Source organism: Lepidochelys olivacea, assembly GCF_965140295.1.
Source record: "Lepidochelys olivacea isolate rLepOli2 genome assembly, chromosome: 1".
Lineage (NCBI taxonomy): Eukaryota > Metazoa > Chordata > Testudines > Cheloniidae > Lepidochelys > Lepidochelys olivacea.
In genome coordinates, this window is record NC_140411.1 from 112,799,637 (window position 1) to 112,819,491 (window position 19,855).

General features: G+C 45.8%; 1 protein-coding gene across 1 annotated transcript in view; it reads right to left on the bottom strand.

Annotated features, from left to right (window-relative positions):
• Positions 1 to 12,937: 12,937 nt before the first annotated feature.
• Positions 12,938 to 19,855, bottom strand: part of GRTP1 (growth hormone regulated TBC protein 1) — a 54,941-nt gene continuing 48,023 nt past the window's right edge. Inside the window, 4 exon segments of the mRNA XM_084610327.1 lie at positions 12,938 to 13,290; positions 13,293 to 13,376; positions 16,812 to 16,997; positions 17,776 to 17,948. Of these exon segments, the coding sequence (XP_084466453.1) occupies positions 13,177 to 13,290; positions 13,293 to 13,376; positions 16,812 to 16,997; positions 17,776 to 17,948 (557 nt within the window). The 3' untranslated portion in view covers positions 12,938 to 13,176.

Sequence of the window (19,855 nt, forward strand, 5' to 3'; positions counted from 1 at the left end):
ACAGATCTTGGGAGACAGGCTAGTCCTGGCTTACAGACATCCCCCCAACCTGAAGCAAATACTCACCTGTAACCACACCACACAACAAAAACACTAACCCAGGAACCTATCCTTGTAATAAAGCCCATTGCCAACTGTGTCCACGTATCTCTTCAGGGGACACCATCACAGGGCCTAATCACATCAGCCACACTATCAGAAGCTCATTCACCCGCACATCTACCAATGTGATATATACCATCATGTGCTAGCAATGCCCCTCTGCCAAACTGGACAGTCTACATAAAAGAATAAATGGACATAAATCAGATGTCAAGAATAACATTCAATCTCTTTGGTCACTTGATTACAGACCTAAAAGTGGCAATTCTTCAACAAAAAAACTTCCAAAACAGACTCCAGTGAGAGACTGCTGAATTGGAATTAATTTGCAAACTGGATACAATTAACTTAGGCTTGAAGAAAGACTGGGAATGGATGTGTCATTACACAAAGTAAAACTATTTCCCCATGTTTATTCCCCCTTCTCCTCCCCCCACCCCCATTCCTCACATGTTGTTAACTGCTGGAAATGGCCCACCTTGATTACCAGTACAAAAGGTTTTTTCCTGCCCCCTGCTGGTAATAGCTCACCTTACCTGATCAGTCTTGTTACAGTGTGTATGGTAACACCCATTGTTTCATGTTCTGTGCATATAAAATCTCCCCATTGTATTTTCCACTGCATGAGCCAGTGAAGTGAGCTGTCGCTCACAAAAGCTTACGCTCAAATACATTTGTTAGTCTCTAAGGTGCCAAGTACTCCTTTTCTTTTTGTGGATACAGATTAGCACAGCTGCTACTCTGAAGCCTGTGTTTATATGCTTTACCCACTAACATCATTGCTCTTATATTTAATAGGTAAAGCAGATTGATTGACTCCTCAAGCATTACCACTTAGTGTTCCCTAGGGCAGGGCCAAGGCAGAATACTGAAGACTCAAACCTGCCAGCATATGGTGGATAGAGGCTTTCCCTCATACAGCCATTTCATGGTCACTTCAGAATATATTTACTGTATACATTATCATGAACAGACAGAGCTAAAAGTCAAAGCAATACTGTAAGAGAAACAGGCAAAATAATTGGAGAACTCTGTTCCAAGTAAGCATTACAGTTAATGCAGTGGCAAATGAGAATCTGGAACAGACTCAGCCCAGAAAAACATCCTTCAGTTCAGAGCAGAGGGATCAATGAGTATCACTACTGACTAGGGGGGGGAGCAAGGACAAGCCTACACCTTCTTGAAAAGGGCATAAGTACTCCCAGGGAAGAAAAGGTAAGTAACATCAAAAGGAAAAGTATCAAGAAAATAAGATTTTTGCAGCTCTGGTATAGGTTCAAAAGCAGCAGTGAGGCCTGTTGCTTAGGAAATACACATTTAGCTCTAGCCTGAGAAAGTACTGTCAATGCATCTAGGAAGGAAGGAAACTTGCTTTAGTACATCCTGTTAATTACTGGGTAGAACACAGTTAAAGCTTGAAGTCCGCTGAGCCACCAATCACCTGCTGAGAATACAATGGGACCTGTATCATTTTAGAAGAGTTAGCAAGGTGGGCAGGGAGACTCCTCTAAGTTGCCTACACTGCTCTGATGCCAAGCCTTACAAACAGCCCACAATAACAACCTCTCCTACTTTGCTCCCTAGCATCAGTCCATCCGAAACCTGAGATGTTTGAGCTCACACTAACCACATACAACTTTGAAGTACTTACACCTTATATATGGTAATGACGCTGCTGCTTCACACTTAATGAGCTGATCCATAATCTGTCAAATACAGTAAAAGGAAGTTCTTCAAGTGATGGTCCCTGTCACGGTTCCTCCCCCACTCTGAACTCTAGGGTACAGATGTGGGGACCTGCATGAAAACCCTCCTAAGCTTATCTTTACCAGCTTAGGTCAAAACTTCCCCAAGGTACAAAATATTACACCTTGGACTGGCCGCTACCACCACCAAACTAATACTGGTTACTGGGGAAGAGCTGTTTGGACGCGTCCTTCCCCCCAAAATACTTCCCAAAACCTTGCACCCCACTTCCTGGACAAGGTTTGGTAAAAAGCCTCACCAATTTGCCTAGGTGACTACAGACCCAGACCCTTGGATCTTAAGAATAATGAACAATCCTCCCAACACTTGCACCCCCCCTTTCCTGGGAAATGTTGGATAAAAAGCCTCACCAATTTGCATAGGTGACCACAGACCCAAACCCTTGGATCTGAGAACAATGAAAAAGCATTCAGTGTTTTACAAGAAGACTTTTAATAAAAAATAGAAGTAAATAGAAATAAAGAAATCCCCCCTGTAAAATCAGGATGGTAGATATCTTACAGGGTAATTAGATTCAAAAACATAGAGAACCCCTCTAGGCAAAACCTTAAGTTACAAAAAAGATACACAGACAGAAATAGTTATTCTATTCAGCACAATTCTTTTCTCAGCCATTTAAAGAAATCATAATCTAACACATACCTAGCTAGATTACTTACTAAAAGTTCTAAGACTCCATTCCTGTTCTGTCCCTGGCCAAGACGACTACAGACAGACCCAGACCCTTTGTTTCTCTCCCTCCTCCCAGCTTTTGAAAGTATCTTGTCTCCTCATTGGTCATTTTGGTCAGGTGCCAGCGAGGTTACCTTTAGCTTCTTAACCCTTTACAGGTGAGAGGAGCTTTCCCCTGGCCAGGAGGGATTTCAAAGGGGTTTACCCTTCCCTTTATATTTATGACACACCCCCCAAATCTCAGCTAGGGTGAAACACTGGCTGGGATTTCTTCCTGGAGCTCTAGGAAAACAGAGTTAATAAGACACATGCATCTCTAAATATACTACCAAGTACATAAAGACTAACAATATTTTCCACATCTCAAGGACGATTTTAACCAGTTGATTCTGGGAAACTTTCACGGGAGAGTGCATCAGCCACTTTGTTAGAAGCTCCTGAGATGTGTTGGATGTCGAAATCAAAATCTTGGAGAGCTAAACTCCACCGAAGAAGTTTTTTGTTAGTTTCTTTGATGGTGTGAAGCCACTTTAGTGCAGCATGGTCGGTTTGCAGGTGGAAACGCCGTCCCCAAACATATGGGCGTAGCTTTTCCAGAGCGTAGACAATGGCATAACATTCTTTTTCAGTGACTGACCAGTTGCTTTCCCTCTCAGACAGTTTTTTGCTGAGAAACACTACAGGGTGGAATTCTTGATCAGGTCCTTTCTGCATTAAAACTGCTCCCACACCACGCTCGGATGCATCTGTGGTTACTAGGAACGGTTTGTCAAAGTCTGGGGCCCTTAGTACAGGGTCAGACATGAGTGTTGCTTTAAGCTTGTTAAAGGCCTTCTGACACTTTCCGGTCCACTGAACAGCATTTGGCTGTTTCTTTTTGGTTAGGTCTGTCAGTGGGGCAGCGATTTGGCTGTAGTGCGGTACAAATTGTCTGTAATAACCGGCCAAGCCTAAGAAGGATTGAACCTGTTTCTTTGACTTTGGGACAGGCCACTTTTGGATAGCATCCACTTTGGCCTGTAGGGGGCTGATAGTTCCTTGACCCACCTGGTGTCCAAGGTAAGTCACTCTGTTTAGGCCTATTTGACACTTCTTAGCCTTAACAGTTAGTCCTGCCTCCCTTATGCGCTCAAGGACTTTTTGTAGATGTTCCAGGTGGTCTGCCCAGGAATCCGAAAATATGGCCACGTCGTCAAGGTAGGCGACTGCATATTCTCCTAATCCCGCTAGGAGACCATCTACAAGTCTTTGGAAAGTGGCGGGTGCATTTCGCAGCCCGAAAGGGAGTACATTAAATTCATACAGCCCGAGATGTGTGATGAAGGCTGACCTTTCCTTGGCAGATTCATCTAGCGGTACCTGCCAGTACCCCTTGGTTAAGTCCAAGGTAGAGATGAACTGGGCCCGTCCCAGTTTCTCTAATAGTTCATCTGTGCGTGGCATTGGATAGTTGTCTGGGCGAGTTACAGCATTTAGCTTACGGTAGTCCACGCAAAAACGTATTTCCCCATCTGGTTTGGGAACTAGAACCACTGGAGATGCCCATGCACTTTCAGAGGGGCGGATTACCCCCATCTGTAACATATCCTGGATCTCCCGTTCTATAGCAGTTTTAGCTTGAGGAGACACCCGGTAAGGGTGGACCCTAATTGGGTGAGCATTACCTGTGTCAATGGAGTGGTATGCCCGTTCAGTCAGTCCTGGGGTGGCTGAGAACGTTGGCGCGTAGCTAGTGCACAGCTCCTGGATCTGCTGTCGCTGCATACGCCCAAGGGTCATGGAGAGGTTCACCTCTTCCACACCACCAGCACATTTCCCTTCGTAATAGACACCTTCAGGCCACTCAGCGTCATCTCCTCCCTGGGCTGTAAACTGACAAACCTTTAATTCTCTGGAATAAAAGGGCTTTAGAGAATTAATATGGTACACCTTAGGCTTTCGGTTGGAGGTGGGGAATGCTATGAGATAATTAACGGCTCCCAGGCGCTCCTGGACCGTGAATGGCCCTTCCCACGATGCTTCCATTTTATGGGCCTGGAGCGCCTTTAAGACCATGACCTGGTCTCCTACTTTGAAGGAACGCTCTCTGGCATGTTTATCATACCAGGCTTTTTGCTCTTTTTGAGCATCCTGTAAGTTTTCTCTAGCAAGGGCTAAAGAGGTTCGGAGGGTGTTTTGTAGGTTGGTTACAAAGTCCAGAATGTTAGTTCCTGGAGAAGGTGTAAATCCCTCCCATTACTGCTTCACCAACTGCAATGGCCCCTTAACCTCATGGCCATATACAAGTTCAAATGGGGAAAACCCTAAACTGGGATGTGGTACAGCTCTGTAGGCAAAGAGCAACTGCTGCAATACTAGGTCCCAATCATTGGAGTGCTCATTTACGAATTTACGTATCATGGCCCCCAAAGTCCCATTAAACTTCTCCACCATGCCATTTGTTTGATGATGGTAAGGAGTGGCAACCAAGTGATTTACCCCATGAGCTTCCCAAAGGTTTTTCATAGTTCCTGCCAGGAAATTAGTCCCTGCATCTGTGAGGATGTCGGAGGGCCAACCTACCCTGGCAAAAATGTCTGCTAGTGCCTGGCACACCTTTTAGCCCTGGTGTTGCTTAGAGCTACTGCTTCCGGCCATCGGGTGGCAAAATCCATGAAAGTCAGTATGTACTGCTTTCCTCCGGGTGTCTTTTTCGGAAAAGGACCCAGAATATCCACAGCTACTCGCTGAAATGGAACTTCAATGATGGGGAGTGGCTGGAGAGGAGCTTTGACCTGGTCTTGGGGTTTTCCCACTCTTTGGCACACCTCACAAGACTGGACATAGGTAGAAACATCCTTGCCCATTCCCTCCCAGTGGAATGACCCCCCCAAACGGTCTTTGGTCCTGTTCACCCCAGCATGGCCACTAGGGTGATCATGGGCTAAGCTCAAGAGCTTGGCCCGGTATTTAGTTGGAACTACCAACTGTCTCTGAGGATGCCAGTCTTCCTGGTGTCCACCAGAAAGAGTTTCCTTGTATAAAAGTCCTCTTTCTACAACAAACCTGGATCGATTAGAAGAGCTGAGAGGCGGTGGGTTGCTCCGTGCCGCCGTCCACGCTCTCTGGAGGCTTTCATCTGCTTCCTGTTCGGTCTGGAACTGTTCCCTTGATGCTGGAGACATCAGTTCCTCATTGGATTGGGGACATAGGCTTGGTCCCTCTGGAAGCGATATAGGGGATGGAGCTGTTTCTGTTGACTGTGAACCGCTCTCCGCTGGTGCACTATGTTGGGATTCAGGCTCCGGCTGAGCCTCTTGTGTAGGGTTATCGGCTGCTGCCAGTTCAGGTTCGGTGGGGCCCTCTGGTGTTGAGGTTGCAAGTACTGGATTCAGTGCTGGCACGGGGTCTGGTGTTGGTTGTTTGGCTGTTTCCGGTTCTGGGACTGGTTCCGTCTGGGTCTCTGGGACTGGATCCACTACTGCTGTTGCAGACATTGGCCTGGGGTCCGGGTCCATCACCTCTGACCGGGCCCTGATAGAAGTTTCCGGAACAGAGCTAGGCCTCACGGCTTGTTTAGCCTGGCTGCGGGTGACCGTTCCCACCCTCTTGGCCTGCTTCACGTGATTGGCCAAGTCTTCCCCCAACAGCATGGGGATGGGATAATCATCATAGACTGCAAAAGTCCACATTCCTGACCAGCCCTTGTACTGGACAGGCAACTTGGCTGTAGGCAAACTGAAAGAGTTTGACTTGAAGGGTTGAATCGTCACTTGGATCTCTGGGTTGATTAAATTGGGGTCCACTAAGGAAGCATGGATAGCTGACACTTGTGCTCTGGTGTCCCTCCACGCGGTGACCTTCTTCCCGCCCACACTCACAGTTTCCCTCCGCTCCAAGGGTATCTGGGAGGTATCTGGGCCTGTGGACCTCTGGTGTGATTCCGGTGCAATGAACTGTAATCTGTTGGGGTTCTTGGGGCAGTTGGCCTTTACATGCCCCAGCTCGTTACATTTAAAACATCGTCCAGCTGACGGGTCACCGGGGCGAGGTGGGTTGCTGGAGAACAGGGTGGTGGGACGATAAGGGGTCTGGAGGGTTCTTTGGGAGGTAGGTGGGGCTTTGGGCGGCCCCCGGTAATAGGGTGTGGTCTGGGGTGGTCCCTTCTGGTCTCTGCTCCAACTGCGACCAGTTTTCTTCTTCTCTGCCACCTCCACCCAGCTGGCTCCAATCTCTCCTGCCTCGATTACAGTTTTGGGTTTCCCATCTAGGATGTATCTTTCTATTTCCTCAGGAACACCCTCTAAGAATTGTTCCATTTGCATTAGGAAGGGCAAATTTACTGGAGATTCAACACTTGCTCCTGATATCCAGGCATCCCAATGTTTCACAATGTGGTAGGCATGTCGGGTAAATGAGAGGTCTGGTTTCCACCTTAGGGCTCGGAACCTCCGACGAGACTGCTCGGGTGTTATCCCCATTCTGACTCTCGCCTTGGATTTAAACAGTTCATACTTGTTCATATGTTCTTTAGGCATTTCAGCTGCCACCTCAGCTAAGGGTCCACTGAGCTGCGGCCTCAGCTCTACCATGTATTGGTCAGTAGAGATGTTGTACCCAAGGCAGGCCCTTTCGAAGTTTTCTAAGAAGGCCTCAGTATCATCACCTGCCTTGTAGGTGGGGAACTTTCTGGGATGGGAAGTGGTACCTGGAGAAGGATTGCTAGGGTTTGTTGGTATATTCTGCTGGGCCTTTATCCTCTCCATCTCCTCCACATGCTTCCTTGCCTCCATTTCCCTCTTGTGGGCAGCCTCCTGTACCTCCTTCTCCAGCCGCATGAGTTCTATCTGTCTTTCATGTTCCCTTTGTTTTTCCTCAGCCTGAAATTTGGCTAATTCCATCTGTAGTCGAGCCGAGGATTTGGCCATTCTAACCTCTCTGTTTTTAACTAACTTTACACCCGAGGTTTAGAAATAAACAAACAAAACTTGGCTGTAAAATTTTGCTGTGCTGGAATAGAATACCTATTCTCTGATAGTGATTGTCAGCCTACAGAAAAAGACAATTCCCTTGTCTCTGCTCTGGGCCCAAATTAAAGCAAAAAACCTCCAACTACTTGGAAACCTGCTTACCCAGCCCAAAGAAAAAAAAATTTCTTTTCAAACCTGTGCTCCTTGTAAAACAAAAAAAAAAAAATCAAAATCCTAAAAAAAAACCCTGCCACTTTTGTCTCCAGGCAAATGGGTAGAGCACACACCCCCTATTTACTTTTAGGAAGAAAAGAAAAAAAAAACCTCTGGGTTGGAAGACTGTGAATTTCCCTGCAGGAGTTAAGAAAACCTGCAATTCACAAGATAATCCCCTTTTGTCTCTGCTTGGCCACAAAGCAGAGAGAAACCAAGCTGCTTTCAGTTTCAAAGCTGCTTCCTGGACTTCCTAAAAATTCCTTTTTAAAATCTGTATTTCTAGTTCAAAAAATCTCAACTGGATCTCAAAATGATTTCAGGTTAATCCCACCGCTGTGCCACCATGTCACGGTTCCTCCCCCACTCTGAACTCTAGGGTACAGATGTGGGGACCTGCATGAAAACCCTCCTAAGCTTATCTTTACCAGCTTAGGTCAAAACTTCCCCAAGGTACAAAATATTACACCTTGGACTGGCCGCTACCACCACCAAACTAATACTGGTTACTGGGGAAGAGCTGTTTGGACGCGTCCTTCCCCCCAAAATACTTCCCAAAACCTTGCACCCCACTTCCTGGACAAGGTTTGGTAAAAAGCCTCACCAATTTGCCTAGGTGACTACAGACCCAGACCCTTGGATCTTAAGAATAATGAACAATCCTCCCAACACTTGCACCCCCCCTTTCCTGGGAAATGTTGGATAAAAAGCCTCACCAATTTGCATAGGTGACCACAGACCCAAACCCTTGGATCTGAGAACAATGAAAAAGCATTCAGTGTTTTACAAGAAGACTTTTAATAAAAAATAGAAGTAAATAGAAATAAAGAAATCCCCCCTGTAAAATCAGGATGGTAGATATCTTACAGGGTAATTAGATTCAAAAACATAGAGAACCCCTCTAGGCAAAACCTTAAGTTACAAAAAAGATACACAGACAGAAATAGTTATTCTATTCAGCACAATTCTTTTCTCAGCCATTTAAAGAAATCATAATCTAACACATACCTAGCTAGATTACTTACTAAAAGTTCTAAGACTCCATTCCTGTTCTGTCCCTGGCCAAGACGACTACAGACAGACCCAGACCCTTTGTTTCTCTCCCTCCTCCCAGCTTTTGAAAGTATCTTGTCTCCTCATTGGTCATTTTGGTCAGGTGCCAGCGAGGTTACCTTTAGCTTCTTAACCCTTTACAGGTGAGAGGAGCTTTCCCCTGGCCAGGAGGGATTTCAAAGGGGTTTACCCTTCCCTTTATATTTATGACAGTCCCTCTATGTAATCCAATCACCAGTGCACCCTGGACCAGAGGTGGAAGGCTTTCCTAGCAGTGTCCATTGACCCAGCCATGCCTCTTCTGTTCCCTCTTACCACTGCAAGGCCTGAGTCAGAACCCCTGTGCCTTCATGCTCTTAGCCTTTTCACTAAGGGCATGTCTATGCTACAAGCTCAAGTCAATTATGTTAGGTCAACTTACAGCCACTGCAGTAATTACTGGGGTGGCATGTCCACACTAAGCTCCTGTCAGTGCTGTGCATCCTCACCAGTAGCACTTCCACTGACTTAAGAAGGGCAGCGTGTCAGAGGGGACTGAGGACCTGAGCTCGCTATCCCACGGGCTCCAAGCTTAGGAGTCAGCGCAGCCAGGGTCCCAGTAGGAACCAGAGCCTGGGCAGCAGCCTGGCTCCAAGCAGAGCACCTGGGGGCAGTTGAGCTCTGGCTGGAACCTCCCACCTTCCCCAGGGTGACAGCTCAGCCTGTGAAATTGACAAGAATGACAATTGATGGAAGCCACCTTGAGCGTCTACACGGACACTGCATCATCCTAACTACACCGCCATAAGCCCTATGCCTCTCCTGGACGTGGAGTTATTATGGCACTGTAATAGGGAACTTACATCCACAGGAGCAAGGCTTGAGATAAGCTGCCTTAGGTGGACTTGACTCAATAGCGTAGACCAGGCCTAAGAGAGTAATCTATTCCCTTGTGTCTAGTTTCTTGTTTGGGATTTTTTCAGCATAGTTAGTGTATATAGTACATGGAGTTAGTTGCTAATCAGCGATAGTTTGTCCCAATTGGGACTATGCCCCACATTCCAGGGTTTAAAACCTGTGTTTTGTGCCTGTGCTCATTCTCCATGAGCAATGCGCCCCAGAGCTGCCACTATTGCCTCAGGGAAGCTCATATCACCAATCACTGTGCAATATGTACATCTTTCCTGCCCCAGATGTGGGAGGCACAGGAACGTCATCTCAGGGTATCTCCTAGAGGAAGCCACAGGATCACATGCACACACTGACCTGGGACCATGAGAATCACCACTGCAGCATCCGTCACTGCCGGTAAGGTTCCTCCCACACCCTGGATTTGGCCCCACTGGCACCCCCAGACAAGCCTGCTTTGCAACAGAGCCACAGTGATGGACCTACGCCACAACCCTTGCAGTGCGATCTGCTGTTCTCTCCCTCCTCGGATGTATGGTGGCCTGCACCTACATGACACTGCACTGCCTCCAACCGTGGTTCCTCTCCCTTTACAGACACCACATGGACCATCTGCAAGCAAGTCATCACCCAAACAATTCTGGCTTCCCTCACATGGTGAACTGACCCCTCCAAAGTTATGGTCAGCACCCCATTCACCTCCCCCATCCTGCAAGGGAAGCGTCTGTTGTGATGGCCTGCAGGATGAGGGAGCTACCCAGACCATCACACAGCACAGGGCATCTGTACACTGCGAGAGGCTGAAATCCACATAAATGTCCTAGAAGTGTGGGCAGTTCATTTAGCATGCCAGGCTTTTCTTCCTCTGATCCAATCTCAGCACTGTCAGCTACTCTCAGACACTATCGCAGCGATCGTCCACACGAAGCCATCCTTTGAGACACTGGCAACATGCTCCCTCTCCCATCTAAAGGTAAAGTTCTTAGTAGCCATACCTCAGCTGGACAGGCCAGCCAACTAGCAGCCATGATGGTTGCCCCCCCTCCCCCACACACACACACACCATATTCCACAAGGATAAAGTTTCTTTATGGCTTCACTCTAAGTTCCTCCCAAAGTTGGTGTCAGAGTTCCACCTCAGTCAGTCTGTTCACCTCCCTGTGTTCTATCCCAAACCGCACACCTCCCATGTGCACAGGAGCCTTCACTCCCTCACTATCCATCATGCACTAGCATTCTACCTCCACAGGATGCGTGCCTTTCGAGCATCCATGAAACTCCTTGTAGCCATTGCCAACTGGTCCAAGGGCCAAGCCCTCTCTTCCCAATGAATCTCCAAATGGGTCTCCAGGTGCATCCAGGAATGCTACACGCTATCCAACATGTCACCGCCTGAGTTATAACACACACTACGCGATGGCAAGCAGCCCCATCTGCATGCCTAGCAGACATCTCATGGCAAAAGATCTGTCATGCAGCAACATGGAGCTCAGTTCACACCCTCACATCCCACTACACCATCACCCAAAGGGTGGCTGAGGACCCTACAGTGGGCCGTGCCGTACTGCATCTCCTCTTGCATCCTCACATCCACCTCCATGCTGATTACTGCTCACTACTCACCCATGATTGGAATACATATAGGGACCATCACTCAAAGAGGAGGAAATTACTTACCTTTAACTGAAAGTTCTTCAAGAGGTGTGGTCCCTATTTGTATGCCAATACCCACCCACCCTCCATCCCCTCTGCTGCGGACAGCACTACTCAGTGGTAAGAGGGTCACTGGAGAGGCATCGGCCTGCACGGCCTATTATAATCTCGTCTAGGAGCACAAGGCTATGCACGATGCATGTTCAGGTCAATGTTCAGGCACTGCTAGGAAAGGACACCTACGACTGGAATACAGACAGGGACCACACATCTCGAAGAACCTCCAGTTACAGGTAAGTAACCTCCTCTTCTATCCTGAGGGCAGAGGAGAGTAGGCTGAGCAGAGGCTGCAGCAGGAAAGCGGAGAGCCAGGCATATAGGACTGACCAGTCGCTGACAAGGAATCAGCAGTTACCACATCAGGAAGTGTGGGCTAACTGCACATGTGGAGGGCAGGATGAGACTGCAGATGGACTGGCAGGCTAGAGGACTGATGACTGGCAGGCACTAAGTCTGAGAAACCCCATGTGCTATGGTTACTTTTCTGCCCCTCTCCTGGACTGGCCCCAGGGGGTGGCTTAGGAACAGTCAGGCTCATCTTTTATAATAGTGTTTAAAGAAAGGTAAATGTAGCTTAATGGCAGCCCTGCTAAAACACTCCTGTTGCTTCCTCAGAGCATTGACAGATGCACCCAGGCCTAAAGTTGATTGCTTAAAACAGCTGCAGCATTTGTCTCCAAGCTTGTGGCGGACAGCACCATACCACACACTGAGGGGGTGACCACTGTAACAGCTCAGTTACAGTAGCACACGCATGACAATTCCTGATTTTACTGTGATTCATCCCCCTACCTTATCCCTCTCTAGCTCCAGAAAGGTGATATAACCTACCCCTACAAAGACCTAGAGGAAGGACAGCACCAGGGTTGAGTGCAGGCTGCTATTCCTTCCCTGTGTCTTATTCTTGAGTTCAGACGTTCAATCTCTATGCCTGCCTGTGTGCTCCTGTCCTTCACTCCCACACTTTCCTCTCTTATTTGTTCAGCCCCCTTACCCACTCTTCCACCCTTCACTCCCCTCCCACTTTGTCTCAACCATATAGAAACATCTTGTAACAAAAGAACATGCTGCAAACCACTAGTAACTCCACTGTTTTATAACTGCAACCCCCATTTCTCCTCCCTCCCTTTCCTTCCACTCTTCGGAGTAGAGGGCATGCCTATTTGTCTAAAGTACCTACGAAATTGCTGAGAGCTATATAAATAATGGTAACGTCTGGTGAAAATATCAGGCCACCACTCCATTGGTATGTATTGGTGCTAGACTATTTCAGTTTTTTAAATGCTTCTAGGAAGCAGCCACCACATTGCAGGCCAGCACCAGGGAAGAGTGAGAAAAGAGAAAGGAAGGTAGTCGAGAGGGAAGCAGAGAGCAGATCTGTAATGGCAAGTATAGGGAAGAGAAGCAGCTAAGAGCAGTTCATAGTTAGGGAAGATTGAGATAGTGGGGCTGTTCATTTTCTGAGAAGGTCTGTCACTGCCAGACCCTGGGAGTCAGATACCAAGGTACATATAGCAACACTGAACTCTGTAAAACAGATTTCGACAAATAAATATAATTTATTTTGTACAAATGGCTGTGGTTTCATGAATAATATACAGAATTGTACATACAGTCTATCCAGCTATTTACTCAGACATTACAAAATGCCCTGAAGAGAAACAAGAGTAGTGACTTTTTAAAGACGTCGCCCACATTGGTCACATTTTACTCAGATAATATTCTCAACCATTTGTAAAAGGTTCAAGTTACCAGATTACTGACAGCGTACAAAACGTTTACAACACTTACTTGAAAGGCAGGAAAAATTGGTCAAGTGTCAATTGACACTCATGGAAAGTTTAGAAATTGTGCTTCCCTCAGTGCAGTTAAAGTAGAGGAATGTGTCAATTTCTGTGGTAACTGACCATCTGTTTAAATATTGTTGGTTGATCCCTGAGCAACCAGCTTTGCTCTACAAGTCTCTCGAAGTTTGTTAACTGTTGCCATGGACAAGCTTCCAGGTTCTGTAAATATTTTCTAAAACAAAGAATTGTTAGTTAAAAACATGATCCCAGACAAAAATGTATGAAAGTCTTCCTAGATTTCACCTACAGATGAAAGGAGCACTAATGAAATGCTTAAGTCCCTACTGTAAATTTCAGCACATGGCACTGTTAAGACTCTTCAGCCACAGATCAGAGTGCTTTCATAAGGTGGGTAAGTATTATCAGCTGCAGTGTTGGGAACAGAACTTAAGTCTCCTGACTCCAAACCACGCAGTTATCCAGAGGATCTTAATTAGTGGCAATATTCAAGGTAAGTGTGAAAATAAAGTTCCAAACAATGTAGTGAATTCTGAGATATGTTCCGTAGTAAGCCAATAAGCCAACTGAAACCATATTATGTTGTCCTTAATTTTACACACTGTAATTCTGCCATACGCTGTAAAATTTCTCAATGGTTCTATGAGTAGCAGCTCAGTACTGAACATAGACATGTCTGGCTGGAAGGGACCTCAAGAGGTCCACAAGTTCCACCTCCTGCACTGAGGCTGAACCAAATAAACCTAGACCACCCAGGACAGGTGTTTGTCCAACCTATTTTAAAAAACCTCCAGTGATGACAAATTTCTTGAAAGATTAATCCAGAGTTTAACTACCTTACAATTAGGAAAAACTTTCCAATATCTAACCTAGATCTCTCTTGCTGCAAATTAAGCCCATTACTTCTTGTCCTAACTTCAGTGGACATGGAGAGCAATTGATCAATGTCCTCTTTATAATAGCTCTTAACATATTTGAAGACTTATCAGGATCCCCTGCAGTCTTTTCTCAAGATTAAACATGCTCAGATTTTCTAAATCTTTTATTGTTTTTGTTGCTCTCCTCTGGACTATCTCCAATTTGTTCATTTCATGCTTTGTATGTATAAAAAGATCTTCTATACTTTCCACAGTATGCATCCGATGAAGTGAGCTGTAGCTCACGAAAGCTTAAGCTCAAATAAATTGGTTAGTCTCTAAGGTGCCACAAGTACTCCTCATCTTTCCTAAAGTGTGGCACCCAGAACAGGACACAGTACTCCAGCTGAGGCCTCATCAGGGCCAAGTAGAGTGGGACAATTACTTCCCATGTTTTACATACAACACTCATGAATGATATTAGCCTTTTTCACAACTGTAGCACATTGTTGCCTCATATCAGTTTGTGATCCACTATAATGCCCAGGTCCTTTTCAGCAGTATTACTGCCTAAGCAATTATTCCCCAATTGGTAGCTGTGCGTTTGATTTTTGAACACGTATCTAAATTCACCAAAGCCAAACTGTAAATAAAACCAATCCATTTTATGTGAAAAATAAACAGTAATCTGGGCTCCATGGTTCCATTTAGATCTTTTCACTATGTCGTTTCTACCCCATTTTTACTATAAAACACCTGTACATTTACTCCTCCCCTAAACTATACTTTTAGGGAAGTGTTATGCAAAGACAGTGTTACAGAAGGGACATAACATGATTTTAGACAGAAATATTTCAGATGCTAGCAAACATACACAATAGTTGTTGCTTCAACTGCATCGTGACCTCTGAAGACATAGTAGTCAAACATGAGATGGCTTAAACATAAATATCAAAAATTTTGTCTCATAGCCCACATCAGCCTTCTAATTGTTCAAACAGGTCATTTATAAGCGTGCCACAGATGAGACACTGTATTCCTTTAGGAACAGTTATCTGTTTTGAATAGGGAGAAGGAAAAATGAGATGCCCACAGAACTGAGCTATGAACTCTAAGTAAACTTTAAAAACCATGCTGCAAGTTTTGTTCAGCGCCATGGTGAGGAAGTTTGTATGGCATTATACCTCAAAATAAAAAAACAGTTACTCTTCTGCAGTAACTGTTGTTCTTTGAGATGTGTTCTGCGTGTATACGTTCCACTTTAGTTGTGAGCCCAATGCACACAAGTCAGAGACTTTTGCCAGCAGTACCACTAGGTGGCACATGCGCCCCTGTTCTCCTCATGCACCCAGCCAAGAGCATAAAGGGGTGAGTTTGCCACCTCCCTCTTTGTTTCTTCCCACCACCTGTGAAATGCTGTCTGAAATAGTGGGAAAGGAGGGAGGGTTGTGGAAGGTGTATGTGCACAACACATCTCAAAGAACAACAGTTACTGTACAGGTAAGTAACCATTTTTGGTGTATTGTGCACATAGACATTCACTTTGGGAAGTTACGAAGTCACCTAAACAGCTGGTGGGATTTCAAATCATTGGAAGAGAGACTGCAGCACTAACTTGCCAAAGCTGGCACTGTCTCAGGAGGCTCAAATGATGGGATAACGTCTTGAAAAAGAGTCCAAAGACAACCATGTTGCTGATATGCAGATGCCTGTAATTACTATGTGAAGTGTACTCAGGAAGGCTGAAGAAGCAAACTGAGCTCTGGTAGAATAAGCCATTATTATTCTTCGAAGATTGCTCATATCGATTCCAATTAGGAGCGCACGTGCCACATTCACAGTCGTTGGAAAGTTTTCCGCCTAGCAGCACGCCTCGGGTCAGCTGTGGAGCCCCCTGGAATGGCGCCTCCATGGCGCTCAATATATGACCCTGCTGACCCGGTGCCTTTTCAGTTCTTTCTTACTGCCAGTGACGATCGTTGGAACTGCAGTGACTTGCATAGCAAGCTCTCCTTGTTTCTCTAGCCTTTCAGTTTAGAGTTATCCCCAGTCGAGTTAAGTTTAAGTAGTTTTCTGTTGTTACAACAGGTAGCTGTTGGAGTGGGGTTTTCCCCTCCACCCCAACCCACGGTCTCTCCTTGGGGACTTGGGGTATGCCTAAGTCCCAGGGGTTCAAACCCTGCAAGTCCTGGAACAAGCCCATGCCAACGGGGACCGCCACGACGCTTATATGAAGTGCCTGGGGGAAGCACACCAAGCGGACAAGTGCAGGATTTGTAAAGGGTTCCCCCCAGAACAAAAAAGGAGTGAGACTTTCACCTCAAGCAGCTACTTATGGAGGCGGCACTTAGACTGCAACCCACACCGGCGCAGCAAGACCCGGCACCAAGCTCATCGGTGCACAGTGCTCCGGCAGCAGAGATAGAAACAGCATCACGGAAGGACTGTGGGAGAGACCTGTGGGAACAGCCCAGCACCGGTCCCATTCCCTGGTGCAGAAGTGGCACCACAAGCAGGGAAGGAGCGGATCTCCGACTCCAAGACCCACCCCTTCGGAGCCAGCCAATGGGGTTCGTCCCAGGGAGGAGCACCCAGTGACGAGAACGTTGGTGCCAGCACCATCGACTTCAGCCCTGCAAGGGAGACAGTCAAGCCCGGTACCGTTGGACTCCCCAAACCAGGTGATTGAGGAGATGGAACTGCCGTTCGACCTAGACACCTTCCGGGCCCTTCAAAGTCTATTTGGTTTCATAGCTTTTACCTCTTCTGCACTGTAAACTGGAAACACTTACCTGCATAAAGCTGTGGCACTCTGTTACAAACGTCCCTCTGGTGATCTGCTTAAACTTATCACAAACGTCAGGGAGATTTGTGGCTTCCAAAATAAAAGCTTGGTGTTGCTTAATTAATGCTAAGGCCACACGAAAGATGATTTTTGATCCCTCATAGAACAAACAGTCCCAAATTCGGAGAACAGTCTGTAGAAGAAGAAAGCTGTTAGAAAGGACAATGATCTAACAAATCAGTTATCAGGCAAATCACACCTTAAACCCCTTTTTGTCCCTCCTCCAGTACACCCCTCAGGTCAGAGGACTGGCTTGCTGTATCTCACTCTGGGTGGAAACCCAGTCTAATCACTTCTAGACTGGATCTCTGAGCTGTAGCCCATTTCCCCACCTTATTAACCCAACAGGCCCAACTGGGTTTGGCACCTGTGATTCCTCCAGTAACCTGCAATAGGGATTGATTAGTGACACAAAACCAGCTTCTTCAAAACAAAGCATTATTTATTCATCCATCCAAAAGTACATAGTTCACAGAGCAAAGGGTCTATATGCATATATCCTCTTAACTAATCCTAAATCTTTCCTTGCCAGCTTTAGTAAGCTCCCCTCAGCTGGGGGAAGCAGACTGTCCTGTTCGCAGCATGCTCTGTCTGTCTGCGTCTCCCTGATGCTCCCTGGGTTTTTGGTCTGGGAAGAATAAACCTTGTCAGAGTAGTGGAGCCATGCTAGGGGTATTCCCCTAATTAATGGTATCCCTATTGTTTTCTGGGGACTCTTGGTATACCTTATCATAACCCGCTATCTTTGCCATTATTTCATTTCCTGTTGGTTTCTCTCAGAGCTCTATGCATTCAGACAGGAGACCACTACACAGGTAACCTGAGGGGCATATGACATTTTTAAAAAATACTGCACAAAACTCCCCTGTTCTCCACTCATGTATATTAAAACATCTTCAAGTTATACTTACCTCTACTGGAAGAATGTCAATAAACAAGCATATAAACCAGCGTGACACTATCAGAGTCCACATGACACCATGTCGATCTATTAACTCTGCCACTGCTGGAACTTTCTTTCTCACAAGTTCTCCAAGGACTTCCTGATCGGTCTTCAACCCCATCATTTCTGGGCTAAAATAATCTTTAGAGGAAGAAAACAAAAATTTGTCAGTAACCAGCGTGAAAACTCCATAACAGTAATTTGAGAATTTATTGTAAAGTTTAAAGAAAAGGAGTACTTGTGGCACCTTAGAGACTAACAAATTTATTTGAGCATAAGCTTTCGTGAGCTACAGCTCACTTCATCGGATGCATTCAGTGGAAAATACAGTGGGGAGATTTATACACACAGAGAACATGAAACAATGGGTGTTAACTACACACTGTAACCAGAGTGATCAGATAAGGTGAGCTATTACCAGCAGGGGAGCGGGGGGGGGGGGGGGCGACCTTTTGTAGTGATAATCAAGGTGGGCCATTTCCAGCAGTTGACAAGAACGTCTGAGGAACAGTGGGCGGTGGAGGGGGGGAATAAACACGGGGAAATAGTAACTTAGGCTTGAATAGAGACTGGGAGTGGATGGGTCATTACACAAAGTAAAACTATTTCCCCCTGTTTATTCCCCCCCCTCCACCGCCCACTGTCCCTCAGACGTTCTTGTCAACTGCTGGAAATGGCCCACCTTGATTATCACTACAAAAAGGTCTCTTCCCCCCCCCCCCCGCTTGCTGGTAATAGCTCACCATAAGCGATCACTCTCTTTACAGTGTGTATGGTAACACCCATTGTTCCATGTTCTCTATGTATATAAATCTCCCCACTGTATTTTCCACTGAATGCATCCGATGAAGTGAGATGTAGCTCAAAAAAGCTTATGCTCAAATAAATTGGTTAGTCTCTAAGGTGCCACAAGTACTCCTTTTCTTTTTGCGAATACAGACTAACACGGCTGCTACTCTGAAACTTGTAAAGTTTAAGGTACTGAAGTTATAAATCACTTTAACCATTTGAGCCCTGAGCACATAAGTAAATTACACTGAGGAACAAGGGTATTTGCACCCTCAGATCATCAACTGTGCCTCAGCAACCGCTGATCCCTCCACACAAAAAATTACTTCCTCCAAGTCTGGCACAACCACTCCCTATCCCAACTCCCAACAGTTCATTCCTCAGCTTTGCTAAATGTTTTTGTAATCCCAACCACAGCTGATCGCTCCCAATCCAAGCAGAAGGAGCAGTTAAAGCCAATTAGGGGTTGGTAGCTACCCCCATCTAAACAAGAAACCTAAAAAAGCCTGTGTGAACACCTGCAGACACATACATGTGTGTGTATATTATATTTAAAAGAGTTAGTGTTCATAGGTGTGGGTCTGACAAGACCTCAGTTATTAGTATTATTTACTCATGGCGCAAAACAAGCACACCAACTGGTAATGCAAGCATCTCACTGTACCTTCACTTACAACCTCATGGGATAAGAGGATTAATAGTTAAGTCCTCATGTCATTTTTGTTGGTCTCTACCAAGACTCCCAAACACACAGGACAAGTACAGAGATGGTTTAAGTGAAAATGAAACAATACGGGGGAGAAAAACCCACTAGCCTTAAATAATTTTATAACCCTACCAACCCCTAAACAGTAGATTTCCAAGTATCCTTGAGAAGCCCAGAAACAGCAGACGGTATGAGAACACAACACAAATTTCCACCTGCAGAACTCTGAATTCAAGAATAGTAAATTATAATGGAAATTTTATTATTATTATTAAGTTTAAAATGTGTGCTAGGCACTTTACAAAGACCTATCCAAACAACCTCACCCTCCCTTGCTTACAACCCAATAATATTTATCTCTACATTTTTCATATCCAACTTCCAGAGCCACTCTCATGGCACAACAAAGCACAACACAACCTTTCGGACTCTTGCCCTTTATTTGTAATCTATAATTTCTTCCTTCCCACCCAAGATTCACCTGCTTCTGCAGAAAGCTTTATCCATGTGCATTATTGCTACTATATACATCCCTTCAGCCTCCACTCTAGGA